Genomic DNA, 13,936 nt, shown 5'->3' with positions numbered 1-13,936 from the left:
ACAGGTTGTGTTCAAGCCTCTACTGAGTCACACAGGGATCCAGGCCCAGGACACCACTCCTCTCAGCTACAAGATGTACTTCGGGGAGCACCTCTCCTTCTCTGGCACTTTGGAGTGTCTCAGAGCAGACATTGTGGACTCTGACACATCCAAAGAGCGGAAAAATAAACGGTTGAAAAGGTAAATAAACCAAGTATCTAATGTAAATCATGTTTAGCGAGTCCCAATAGTCTTAAAGGTGCAATCTCTAAGACCTGGTTGCCCAGCTGGTTGCCCTCGGGATGAATTTGGCACAGGGGTGGTTTTATTTGGCCACCAAGTTTTTTGAGCAAAAAAATATATACAGTGCATTTGGAAAGTTTTCAGACCCCTCGACTTTTTCCACATTTTGTTACGTTAGTCTTATTCCAAAATCCATATACATTTTCACACAGTACCCCATAATGACAAGGCAAAAACAGGTTTTTAGAAATTTTAGCAAATACATTAAAACATTTTAAACAGAGGTACCTTATTTACATAAGTATTCAGACCCTTTGCAATGTGACTTGAAATTGAGCTCAGGTGCATCCTGTTTCCATTGATCATCATGGAGATGTTTCTACAACTTGATTGGAGTCCACCTGTGGTAAATTCAATTGATTGGACATGATTTAGAAATGTGCACACCTGTCTAGATAAGGTCTTACAGTTGACAGTCCATGTCAGAGCAAAAACCAATCCATGAGGTAGAAGGAATTGTCCGTAGATCTGGTACCAAAATGGTACCAAAAACATTCTGCAGCATTGAAGGTCCCCAAGAATACAGTGGCCTCCATCATTCTTAAATGAACATTTGGAACCACCAAGACTCTTCCTAGAGCTGACTGCCCAGCCAAACTGAGCAATTGGGGGAGAAGCGCCTTGGACAGTGAGGTGACCAAGGACCCGATGGTCACTCTGACAGAGCTTCAGAGTTCCTCTGTATTGGTAGGAGAACCTTCCAGAAGGACAACCATCTCTGCAGCACTCCACCAATCAGGCCTTTATGGTAGAGTGGCCAAACGGAAGCCACTCCTCAGTAAAATGCACATGACAGCCCGCTTTGAGTTTGCCAAAAGGCAGAAACAATATTCTCTGGTCTGATGAAACCAAGGTTGAACTCTTTGTCCTTAATGCCAAGCGTCACATCTGGAGGAATCCTGGCACCAATCCCTATGGTGAAGCATGGTGGTGGCAGCATGCTGTGTGTAAGTATTTCAGCGGCAGGGACCGGATGACTAGTCAGGATCGAGGGAAAGATGATCAGAGCAAAGTACAGACCTGCTTCAGAGCGCTCAGGACCTTAGACTGGGTCAAAGGTTCACCATCCAACAGGGCAGCAATCCTAAGCACACAGCCAAGACAACGAAAGAGGGGCTTCGGGACAAGTCTCTGAATGTCCTTGAGTGGCCCGGACTTGAACCCGATCGAACATCTCTGGAGTGACCTGAAAATAGCTGTGCAGCGATGCTCCCCATCCAACCTGACAGAGCTTGACAGGATATGCAGAGAAGAATGGGAGAAACTCCCCAAAAACAGGTTTGCCAAGCTTATAGCATCATACCCAAGAAGACTCGAGGCTGTTATCGCTGCCAAGATGCTTCAAGAAAGTACTGAGTAAGGGGTCTTTTTTTTTTTGCATAATAGAGAGACTTGATCGAATACAAATAATTTATAATAATTGGCTTTTCTGCCAACTGAGGTTCTCAAGGCACTTTACACACTGTAGTAGGGGGAAACTGACTTCATCCACCATCAATGTGTAGCACCCACCTCAGTGATGCACGGCGACCATTTTTGTACCAGACCGCTCATCACATCAGCTAGAGAGGTGAGGAGGGATATATGCCCGTTAGAGGGATGATTAGGTGGCCATGATGAAATGTGTCCAGGTTGGGAATTTAGCCATGACACCGGGGTGAACACCCTTACTCTTCCAATAAGCCATGGGATTTTGAATGACCACAGAGTCAGGACACCCATTTTAACATCTCATCCAAAAGACTGCACCCTACGCTGGGCAATGTCCCCATATGTAATCAATGTTTTGTAATGATTATGTTTTAGACAAATAGCATACATTTTTGTGCTTATTGCAGTCAATTTGCAGTCTAAAAATGTATTTTTTAGTATGTTCTGACAAAAGAAAAACTTGGCCCGTGGCTGAATCTAGTTAATGATCCCTGCTCTAAGATATCCTGCCATGTAAAGGTAATCTTCTCTCCCTCTCCAGACAGGGCATGCCAAACCTCCCTCTGCTGGAGTTCAAGCCTGCCCTGCTGATCGAGACGTTCAGCCTGAACGCTGTGGTGATGGAGAAGTCTACCAGCACTGGCCCGCCAAACTCCACGGCTGCCGCCGCTCCCCTCGCCTTTCACGACCTGAATCGTCGCCACTACAACACCTTCCACTGCGACTTCACCATCGCCTGCCAGGCCATCAGCCAGCGTGTGGACATGGCCCTGGTGCGCCTCATCCACCAGTTCAGCACCATGGTGGACGACATCAAGGCCACACAGACAGACATCAAGCTGAGTCGCTACACCGCCGGCTCTGCCTCCCCCACACCCACCTTTAAGGTGCGGCCCTACCGCCACTTCCGCTCCTCTGACTTTAGCCGCAGCTCGCGGGGAAGCGTCAACGGAGCCGGGCGGAGTGGGGTTGGCGGCGGCGGGAACACTGCTCAGAAGAGCAAGCGGGGGGGAGGTGGAGGGGGGGGTCAACTGCCCAACGGCCCCCAGTCAGGACTGGACACGCTGGGCAGGAGGGAGCCCCGGGGACGCAACACGCTTGGTCGCTCGGAGCGCCGTACCTCCAAGGTACACCAACCAGTATGTATCTTTATTTCACAATAATCATATAGACTATATTTCTAAGTGACCTATCAAATGATGTATGCTCTGTTTTAATTGGGATCTAATAAATTCAATCAATCCAATTGATCAAGGTGTCGCGGAAGGGCTCTCGGGATGTGGCGGACCACATGACCATCCAGATGGACGACTCAGACTCCATCACAGTGTCAGAGCAGAGCGAGCCCTCTGCAGAGTGCTGGCAGAACATGTACAAGCTGCTCAACTTTTACTCCCTCATCTCCGACCCCACCGGTATCCTGGAGAAGAGCTCCCCTGAGAACTGCCTCTCGGGTAAGGCTCTCTCTCTCCCTCCACTTAGCCACTTCTTGCCCCTACCCCCTAGGCTCTTAAGAAAGCCTCACACTCATCGTTCAATCATTTTGTGTGTGTGCGTTATGTGTGCTGTACAGACGGTGGCCGCAGCCCCTCGGAGCCCCTGTGCAGGGTGATGTTTGAGAACGAGCAGCAGGACCCCACCAACAAGCCTCCGGCCGGGCTCGGAGCAGGGGGCCGACGGCGTAGCTTGGTGAGCTGTGAGCCACAGCACGTCACCCTCATCGTGTTTGGCATCGGCGTTGTGAACCGCACCCACCTGGAGGCAGACATCGGGGGCCTGACCATGGAGGCAGAGCTAAAGAAGATCCACGGCAGCTTCACACTTAAGGAGAAGATGAAGGGTGAGGCTCTTAGCTCTTGGGTTATGTCACTAGTTCAATACACCGCCTCTTTGTATTACGTTATTCAGTGCCATATCTGGATTATAATTCCCAAATCTGTTTTTCAGACATACTGCACCAGAAGATGACAGAGACTTGTGCATCAGCCCACATAGGAGGAGTTAACATTGTGCTCCTGGAGGGTATAACCCCAGACATTCAGTAAGGACTGCTCCAATTTAAGTTGATAACTGTTTAATTTGAATTGTCACATTGAGGATTGAAGTTTGATACTGTGCATTTGGTCTGTTAATTAACCTAAAATACACTCCGTTTCTAATTTGTTTGCCTGTCATTTTGGTAACCAGTAAGATGAATTATGAACGTTTGAGTTCCCTACCCCACTGTGTCTGTAGCTATGTTTCGATTTGACTTGTCCAGTAATTTTGTCGACATTTAACATTTGTCTCAATATAGAAAATAGACAATTGGGTGCTTTTCTATTTCACTATCTTGGGTGCGTTTGTAAAGCCAATCTGGAGTGCCAGAGTGAGCTGAGTGCCCTCTGGGCTTTCTTAAATTCAGAGCGTTCCGCTCTGGGAGCGTTCAGAGCGCACACTGACTGGACGCTCTGGCCGAGGAGTAGGGTTGATCCGAGCGTTCTAACCTCACAACGGCAGTCATGCACCCAAGCTAACTGGCTAACGTTGGCTAGCTTTCCCGCTACAAAAATGAGAGAACACCTCACTCTGACCATTTTACTCGCCCTAGCAGAGCTGGTTATCCAGAGCGTTGGTGACTGCAACTGATGCTGGTAACAATTTAATTACGCTGTTTTGTCAATGTTTACTGACCATATATGGCCATATTCAACGGGTGTTGAGAGTTCGTAAATACATCAGTTATTCTGCAATCTGGTACATTCAGACGCGAGTGCTCTGAAATTGGAGTAAATGACCAGTGCGAATTTACGAATGCACCCCTTGTGTCAATAAAAACAGCTCGACGTAATGACGTCAGACCAATCTGTTTCATGTCTCAAATAGCCCGCGAAAGCCAGCGTGGATAGAATGCAATAATGTCATATTGTAATAATTCTCATGCCAATGTATCGCCACAGTCTGTCCCATGTTGAAACTTGAAGTCCTGTAGATCTAAAATGATTGGATAGTGAAACTTGCCAGCCAACCAGAGAAGAAGCGAAGTGAAGTGTTTCGTCAGGACAATACCTATCCTGCAAAGAAACATATATTTTTTTTTGTAGTTGAAAATTTTGATTTTGCCGACAGTAAAAATGTAGAATTAAAGTGGCGCTTTATAGTTGCGGGATCACATCACGTGCCCATCACATCCACCCCTATCTAATGGATAAAAATGTTGTCTGTCTTTAGAAATGTCTCATATCTGCCGTTTCCATTACACATGTCGCAGTGATTTTATTTTTTGAGACATTTGCGTTTGTCAAATCAATCTTGTTCAATGGAAACCTGCCTACTGATTGCATGTCAACCTACTGTGTGAGTAATTCCTACAGTTACTTCACTCTAAACAAATCCTATAAATATTCAAAGGACTGCACATATTCGGCTGGCAACACTGGAAGTACTTTTGGCAGTTGAAGGATGGTGAATAAGTATTCTAATCTAGTCTGTTGTCTCCATATATCTATGCGTGAATAGTCTATCTCATTTGCTCTCTTTTTTTTTTTTCTTTTTACTTTCCCTGGCTTTCTCTTCCATCGTCTTGAATAGACTGGAGGATTTCCCTACATCTCCTACCAGCACTGCCAAACAAGAGTTTCTGTATGTGTTTATAACTACTGCACCTTGGCACATCATAGCAATGCCACAGTACTGTAGTACTAAGTTTAGGCACAGCTTTCATTTTGTCTCGAGTCTGTGGTAACGCAGTGTTTCGTCAGTGTACAGCTCTAGTTATGTTATTCTCCCTCTTCATGTTAGTCTGATAATCACCCACTCCTTTTCTCCTCTGTTCCTGTGTCCCTTCCTTTAAGTGTATGGCGGGATCATCTTTATAGATCAGCCATATGACAGCGATTCCTCCTGTAATCGTGATCAATATTATTATTTTGTTTGTTTTTTTGTTGATAATTTTGGCAATGTAATGCAAGGTCATATAGAACCCTGTAGTTCTTATGCCCCCATAACATGGATGACGTTGTGTGCCTGTTAATGTTTAGTGTGCTTGTTGTCTAACATGACCAAAACGAGCATTTTTGTACATTGTTGTTGCTCTATCGACGTTGTCCTGTGTTAACCTGTAGTCAAACAGTCATATTTGTACATTGTTGTTCTATCGACGTTGTCCTGTGTTAACCTGTAGTCAAACAGTCATATTTGGAACGCTGACACTCTGCTCTACCATTCCAGAACAGTTGTGAAATGCAACATAGCGAAGTCCCAGGCCCTGTACAGCGCCCAGCGGGGCCTGAAGAACAATAACGCCGCTGTGTTCAAGGTGGGCGCCATCATGATCAACATCCCCCAGCACCCAGCCACGCTGCACAGCATGATGGTCCGCAGCTCCCACCAGCTCTCCAAACAGATCTCTGACCTCATCCGCCAGCCATCCAACGTGTGAGTCTCAGGGAGGAAATGGTTGGATTATTCATAAGTTGCATTATATATACTTTGAGTCCCATTGAAATCAAAAGGTATCTCCTAGGAGAGCCCCTGCCATGAATTGGTGCTGAGTAGGCAGAACTGCTTGTTCAGTGTGGTCCTCACCAAAAGGATCTTGTATGAGAGGAAAGCACTTCCGTGAATCGTAACATTTAGAGATGAAACCATTTCCTTTCCTCTGTATCTCCTTCATGGACTAAGCAATATTTGTTTTCATTCTGAACTACGTTCTTTTCTCTGTAGGCCACCCTCCAACAGGGAGGATACTCCCACCCCTCAGCCCTCTGACAAGGCGTCCAGCATCAACCAGACTCCTGTGGAGGCCAACGAGTTCCCCCAGCTGCCGGAGGGGCTGGAGAAGAAGCCCATCGTCCTCAAGTTCAGTGCCATGATGGACGGCATCACCATAGGAGCGGCCCTGCTGCCCTCCCTCAAGGCTGAGTACAAGATGGGCCGTATGAAGAGCCACGGCATGACAGGTAGCGTAGCACCAAGCTTTAACCCCTGACTTAGGTAATGGGATATTGTATTTGTATTACTGTGTATGTACATGATGTTACTATTTGTGATATGGCAATGTTTTCTTAATTTCCTCTGCGTTGATTGATAAAGTTATTGACTTCAATTGGACTTGAATTGGACTTCAATTGGACTCATCCTTGTTTGTTCTCTGTGCAGGAGCCCAGACAAGGTTCACGTTTGAGCTGCCCAACCACAAGCTATGTTTTCAGTCCAAGGTGTCTCCGGTGGACACCATGTCCGCCATGCCCCCCTCTGCCAGCCTCAACCTCCCGCCAGTCACCATGTCCGGAGAGTACATCATGGAGGACCACGAGGGCCACTCGGACTTCACCGACGACTTCCCTATCCCCATGAAGCAGGGCAACTACCTCCAGGGGAATTACCTGCGCTGTGTGGCTGAGGTGAGGCTGCCACAGTCAAGTAGAGTAGCTCCAGTTTTCCTGACTATACTTTATATACATACATACATTACATTACATTACATTACATTTAATTACATTACCGTTCTGATTAAAGAAGCAATTTCAAAGGAGCATCGGCATTTGTGGGTTCGATTACAGGCTCAAAATGGCCAGAAACAAAAAACTTTCTTCTGAAACTCGTCAGTCTATTCTTGTTCTGAGAAATGAAGGCTATTCCATGGCCAAGAAACTGAAGATCTCGTACAACGCTGTGTATTACTCCCTTCACAGAACAGCGCAAACTTGCTCTAACCAGAATAGAAAGAGGCGTGGGAGGCCCCGGTGCACAACTGAGCAAGAGGACAAGTACATTAGAGTGTATATTTTGAGAAACAGGCGCCTCACAAGTCCTCAACTGGCAGCTTCATTAAATAGTACCCGCAAACACCAGTCGACGTCAACAGTGAAGAGGCGACTCTGGGATGCTGCCCTTCTAGGCAGAGTTCCTCTGTCCAGTGTCTGTTTTGCCCATCTTGATCTTTTCTTTTTATTGGCAAGTCTGACACATGGCTTTTTCTGTGCAACTTTGTATGTTGTACATGCATACATACATGCTTACATACATACATACTAGAGGTCGACCGATTATTCGGAATGGCCGATTTAATTAGACCGTTTTCATAACAATCGGAAATCGGTATTTTTGGCCACCGATTTGGCCTTTTTTTCTTTTTTTTCACCTTTATTTAATCTTTATTTAACTAGGCAAGTCAGTTAAGAACACATTCTTATTTTCAATGACGGCCTAGGAACGGTGGGTTAACTGCCTTGTTCAGGGGCAGAACGACAGATTTTTACCTTGTCAGCTTGGTGGATTCAATCTTGCAACCTTACAGTTAACTAGTCCAAGGCTCTAACCACCTGATTACATTGCACTCCACGAGGAGACTGCCTGTTACGCGAATGCAGTAAGCCAAGGTAAGTTGCTAGCTAGCATTAAATTATCTCATAAAAAACAATCAATCAATCATAATCACTAGTTAACTACACATGGTTGATGATATTACTAGTTTATCTAGCGTGTCCTGCGTTGCATATAATTGATGCAGTGCGTATCTTTGCTCCAATGTGTACCTAACCATAAACATCAATGCCTTTCTTAAAATCAATACACAGAAGTATATATTTTTAAACCTGCGTATTTAGCTCAAATAAATCCAGGTTAGCAGGCAATATTAACCAGGTGAAATTGTGTCACTTCTCTTGCGCCTAATTTGCCAGAATTTTACGTAATTATGACATAACATTGAAGGTTGTGCAATGTAACAGGAATATTTAGACTTATGGATGCCACCCGTTAGATAAAATACGGAACGGTTCAGTATTTCACTGAAAGAATAAACGTCTTTTCGAGATGATAGTTTCCGGATTCGACCATATTAATTACCTAAGTATTTCTTCAAACTCAGTGCCTCTTTGCTTGACATCATGGGAAAATCAAAAGAAATCAGCCAAGACCTCAGAAAAATAATTGTAGACCTCCACAAGTCTGGTTCATCCTTGGGAGCAGTTTCTGTATGCCTGAAGGTACCACATTCATCTGTACAAACAATAGTACGCAAGTAAAACACCATAGGACCATACAGCTGTCATACCACTCAGGAAGGAGACGCGTTCTGTCTCCTAGAGATGAACGTACTTTGGTGCGAAAAGTGCAAATCAACCTTGTGAAGATGCTGGAGGAAACGGGTACAAAAGTATCTATATACACAGTAAAAATTAGGCCTATATCAACATAACCTGAAAGGCCGCTCAGCAAGGAAGAAGCCACTGCTCCAAAACCGCCCAAAAAATGTTACAATTTTTATTTTATTTCATTTTAAAGGCACACTTAAACAACATGGCTACCACAGCATTCTGCAGCGATATGCCATCCCATCTGGTTTGTGCTTAGAGGGATTATCATTTGTTTTTCAACAGGACAATGACCCAACACACCTCCAGGCTGTGTAGCGGCTATTTGTCCAAGAAGTGGAGTGATGGAGTGCTGCATCAGATGACCTGGCCTCCACAATCACCCGACCTCAACCCAATTGAGATGGTTTGGGATGAGTTGGACCTCACAGTGAAGGAAAAGCAGCCAACAAGTGCTCAGCATTTGTGGGAACTCCTTCAAGACTGTTGGATAAGCCTTCCAGGTGAAGCTGGTTGAGAGAATGCCAAGTGTGTAAAGCTGTCATCAAGGCAAAGGGTGGCTACTTTGAAGAATCCCCTAACAGAGTTGCAGTTCTTGACACTGGTGTTCTTAATGTTTTGTATACTCAGTGTATTTGGAGTGGTGAGCACTCCGTTTGACCTGATGAAGATCCTTGTGGATTGAAACATTGTCAATACAGCCATGGCTCTACGCTGACCTTTTTTTGCAAGGAGCACGTGTGCACCTATGTTGAAGAATGTAGGCCCACACAAATAAATTTAGGGGAACAATTACAAATATTTGTGTTAATAAAGATAGAATCCTTAATTTTTCTAGGTACACTGGTGCTCCTAAATATAAATGTCAGGTCACACAGCAAAATATTTAGGCGCATATGCGAGTAAAATGGTCACACTGTAGAGCCCTGAAATGTGGTAATTATGAGCATATTCAGTTTGCAGGCCTTTGTTATTTTCATTGATTTCCATCCCCCTTCACCTAGATTGGTTCTTTTGAGCACAACCTCACAACGGACCTCTTGAACCACCTGGTGTTCCTGCAGAAGGTTTTCATGAAGGAAGTCAACGAGGTCATCCAGAAAGTATCAGGTCTGTCCCGCTGTATAACACAAGAACACTGAAAGTTGTTCTGTTTCAGTATTTTGCTTAGACACTTTGGGTAAATGCTTGTTTGTGTCTATGCAGGAGGAGAGCAGCCCATCCCTCTATGGAATGAGCACGACATCTCGACAGATGCTGACAAGCCCAAGATTCTGCTTTACTCACTCAGTCTGATGTTTAAGGTACCAGTATGAGAAGCAAGAAAAGTCCTGCAATATGCATATATACCCACCTATCGTCACGTGGCCTAATCATTTGAAAATGAAATAAATTGACTTTCCTGAACACTTGTGGTTTGCAGGGGATCCAGATGACGGCCACCACTCCGTCCATGAGAGCGGTGCGCTTCGAGACAGGGCTGATAGAGCTGGAACTCTCCAACAGGATCCAGTGTAAAGCCCAGGCCGGCGGCAGCAGCAGCTATCTCAAACTGTTTGGGAAGTGCCAAGTGGATCTGAACCTCGCCCTGGGCCAGATAGTCAAACACCAGGTAGGCTACAGAAAATCAATATAGGTTGTGTTAGTTTCTATTGGCTGCTGCAATCAGGTTTTGTTAGATATAACCCTTTTTTTCCCCACAGGTTTATGAGGAGGCAGGTTCAGACTTTCACCAGGTGGCCTACTTCCGCACTCGTATTGGTTTACGGAACGCCCTTCAGGAGGAGATTAGTGGCTCCTCAGACAAAGAGGCGGTCCTCATCACACTCAACCGGCCAATCGTTTTTGCCCAGCCTGTGGCTTTTGACAGAGGTCAGGCCTTGATAATAGACTACGTTTTCTAATTCTCAAAATAAAAATGTCTAAATCATATAACCTCTATAGTGAAACGTCATCCCTTTTTCCCTTCTCATTGCAGCTGTACTCTTCTGGTTGAACTACAAGGCGGCCTATGACAACTGGAATGAGCAGCGTCTGGCACTGAACAAAGACATTCACATGGCCACCAAGGAGGTGGTGGACAAGCTGCCGGGCATCCAGCAGACCTCTGCCCAGGCCTTCAGCACCCTGTTCCTGCAGCTCACCGTCAACGACCTGGGAATCTGTCTGCCCATCACCAACACCTCACTGGTAGGAGGAGAATGATGATCTGAACAATGATTTTTGCAACCAAAGATTGCATATATGTTTTAAGGAGAAAACCTTTGCAATGCGGCATGTTAAAATGGTGTGGGATATTTTTTACCCCAACCCTGACAGTGCTCCATTTTGTCTTATACACTTAGACCCATTTTGTCATAGATCAATTCTGTTTCAGATCCTGTCCTGGAACTGTTTGTGTGTTTTATATTGATATGAGCTAAATTGAAAGACATTTTATTGTCTGAAAGTGGCACTCTCTGTGAGTAGTCATCAAATCATAGGTAATTTCATTCCCTAAAGAACTGATCCAAATTGTCTTGTTTTTTTCTCAACCATTCTCACAATGCTTCATTTGAGCTTCATTGATTTTATTTAAATATAGTTAGCTATACTGAATAAAAATATAAACGCAACAATTTCAATGATTTTACTGAGTTAGTCTATATAAGGAAATCAGTCAATTTAAATAAATGCATTACCTAAATTCCTAACCTATGGATTTCACATTACTGGGCAGGGGCGCATCCATGGGTGGCATTGGCACACCAGTCAGTATGAGTTTTTCCCCACAAAAGCGCTTTATTACAGATGGGAATACTCCTCAGTTTCATTAGCTGTCCGGGTGGCTGGTCTCAGAAGATCCCTCAGGTGAAGAAGCCGGATGTGGCCCTAGGCTGGTGTGGTTACAGGTGGTGTGCAGTTGTGAAGCTGGTTGGTTGGGTGTACTGCCAAATTCTCAAAAACGATGTTGGAGGCAGCTTATGGTAGAGATATGAACATTAAATTCTATTGCAACAGCTCTGGTGGAGATTCCTGCAGTCAGCCAATTGCACGCTGCCTCAAAACATCTGTGGCATTGTGTTGTGTGACAAAACTGCACGTTTTAGAGTGGCCATACGGTGCACCTGTCTAATGATCATGCTGTTTATTCAGCTTCTTGATATGCCACACCTTTCAGGTGGATGGATTATCTTGGCAAAGGGGAAATGCTCACTAACAGGGATGTAAACAAATTAGTGCCCAACATTTCAGAGAAATAAGCTCTTTGTGCTTTCTGGGGTCTGTTATTTCCTCTCATGAAACATGGAACCAACACTTTACATGTTGCGTTTATATTTTTGTTCAGTGTATACAGTGCCTTGCGAAAGTATTCGGCCCCCTTGAACTTTGCGACCTTTTGCCACATTTCAGGCTTCAAACATAAAGATATAAAACTGTATTTTTTTGTGAAGAATCAACAACAAGTGGGACACAATCATGAAGTGGAACGACATTTATTGGATATTTCAAACTTTTTTAACAAATCAAAAACTGAAAAATTGGGCGTGCAAAATTATTCAGCCCCTTTACTTTCAGTGCAGCAAACTCTCTCCAGAAGTTCAGTGAGGATCTCTGAATGATCCAATGTTGACCTAAATGACTAATGATGATAAATACAATCCACCTGTGTGTAATCAAGTCTCTGTATAAATGCACCTGCACTGTGATAGTCTCAGAGGTCCGTTAAAAGCGCAGAGAGCATCATGAAGAACAAGGAACACACCAGGCAGGTCCGAGATACTGTTGTGAAGAAGTTTAAAGACGGATTTGGATACAAAAATATTTCCCAAGCTTTAAACATCCCAAGAAGCACTGTGCAAGCGATAATATTGAAATGGAAGGAGTATCAGACCACTGCAAATCTACCAAGACTTGGCCGTCCCTCTAAACTTTCAGCTCATACAAGGAGAAGACTGATCAGAGATGCAGCCAAGAGGCCCATGATCACTCTGGATGAACTGCAGAGATCTACAGCTGAGGTGGGAGACTCTGTCCATAGGACAACAATCAGTCGTATATTGCACAAATCTGGCCTTTATGGAAGAGTGGCAAGAAGAATGCCATTTCTTAAAGATATCCATAAAAAGTGTTGTTTAAAGTGTGCCACAAGCCACCTGGGAGACACACCAAACATGTGGAAGAAGGTGCTCTGGTCAGATGAAACCAAAATTGAACTTTTGGGCAACAATGCAAAATGTTATGTTTGGCGTAAAAGCAACACAGCTGAACACACCATCCCCACTGTCAAACATGGTGGTGGCAGCATCATGGTTTGGGCCTGCTTTTCTTTAGCAGGGACAGGGAAGATGGTTAAAATTGATGGGAAGATGGATGGAGCCAAATACAGGACCATTCTGGAAGAAAACCTGATGGAGTCTGTAAAAGACCTGAGACTGGGATGGAGATTTGTCTTCCAACAAGACAATGATCCAAAACATAAAGCAAAATCTACAATGGAATGGTTCAAAAATAAACATATCCAGGTGTTAGAATGGCCAAGTCAAAGTCCAGACCTGAATCCAATCGAGAATCTGTGGAAAGAACTGAAAACTGCTGTTCACAAATGCTCTCCATCCAACCTCACTGAGCTCGAGCTGTTTTGCAAGGAGGAATGGGAAAAAATGTCAGTCTCTCAATGTGCAAAACTGATAGAGACATACCCCAAGCGACTTACAGCTGTAATCGCAGTAAAAGGTGGCGCTACAAAGTATTAACTTAAGGGGGCTGAATATTTTTGCACGCCCAATTTTTAAGTTTTTGATTTGTTAAAAAAGTTTGAAATATCCAATAAATGTCGTTCCACTTCATGATTGTGTCCCTCTTGTTGTTGATTCTTCACAAAAAAATACAGTTTTATATCTTTATGTTTGAAGCCTGAAACGTGGCAAAAGGTCGCAAAGTTTAAGGGGGCTTACTTTCGCAAGGCACTGTATATAAATATATAGCTCGCTGCAGTAGTATGTAGCTGTATATATGTAATTAGACCTACCTTGATAAACTTGGAAATGTAGGAAACATGGGAATGGTGGGGAAAGGTTTGTCAGTGCAGTGACCTACTTTGTATTCGCAGCAAATTACAAAATGTATCCGAGATAAATGTCTTCATAAATGCTAAAGATTGC

General features: G+C 44.3%; 1 protein-coding gene across 50 annotated transcripts in view; it reads left to right on the top strand.

Moving 5' to 3' along the window:
• LOC110505661 (bridge-like lipid transfer protein family member 1) overlaps nucleotides 1-13,936 on the top strand; it is a 90,422-nt gene that overhangs the window by 52,366 nt on the left and 24,120 nt on the right. For 30 of the 50 annotated variants that reach the window (XM_036962766.2, XM_036962771.2, XM_090220964.1 and 27 more), the window contains exons 45-58: nucleotides 5-180; nucleotides 2,255-2,852; nucleotides 2,969-3,167; nucleotides 3,287-3,553; nucleotides 3,661-3,754; nucleotides 5,284-5,334; nucleotides 5,923-6,129; nucleotides 6,418-6,653; nucleotides 6,853-7,097; nucleotides 9,797-9,902; nucleotides 9,999-10,096; nucleotides 10,216-10,404; nucleotides 10,496-10,664; nucleotides 10,771-10,982. In XM_036962766.2, the coding sequence (XP_036818661.1) occupies nucleotides 5-180; nucleotides 2,255-2,852; nucleotides 2,969-3,167; nucleotides 3,287-3,553; nucleotides 3,661-3,754; nucleotides 5,284-5,334; nucleotides 5,923-6,129; nucleotides 6,418-6,653; nucleotides 6,853-7,097; nucleotides 9,797-9,902; nucleotides 9,999-10,096; nucleotides 10,216-10,404; nucleotides 10,496-10,664; nucleotides 10,771-10,982 (2,847 nt within the window). The remainder of the gene's footprint in view (nucleotides 1-4; nucleotides 181-2,254; nucleotides 2,853-2,968; nucleotides 3,168-3,286; nucleotides 3,554-3,660; nucleotides 3,755-5,283; nucleotides 5,335-5,922; nucleotides 6,130-6,417; nucleotides 6,654-6,852; nucleotides 7,098-9,796; nucleotides 9,903-9,998; nucleotides 10,097-10,215; nucleotides 10,405-10,495; nucleotides 10,665-10,770; nucleotides 10,983-13,936) is intronic. The other 20 variants (XM_090220934.1, XM_090220927.1, XM_090220966.1 and 17 more) reach the window with 3 other exon arrangements.

This window comes from Oncorhynchus mykiss, chromosome 25, assembly GCF_057628025.1.
Source record: "Oncorhynchus mykiss isolate SJ-2025 chromosome 25, ASM5762802v1, whole genome shotgun sequence".
Lineage (NCBI taxonomy): Eukaryota > Metazoa > Chordata > Actinopteri > Salmoniformes > Salmonidae > Oncorhynchus > Oncorhynchus mykiss.
This window is presented reverse-complemented; position numbering and strand designations above follow the sequence as displayed.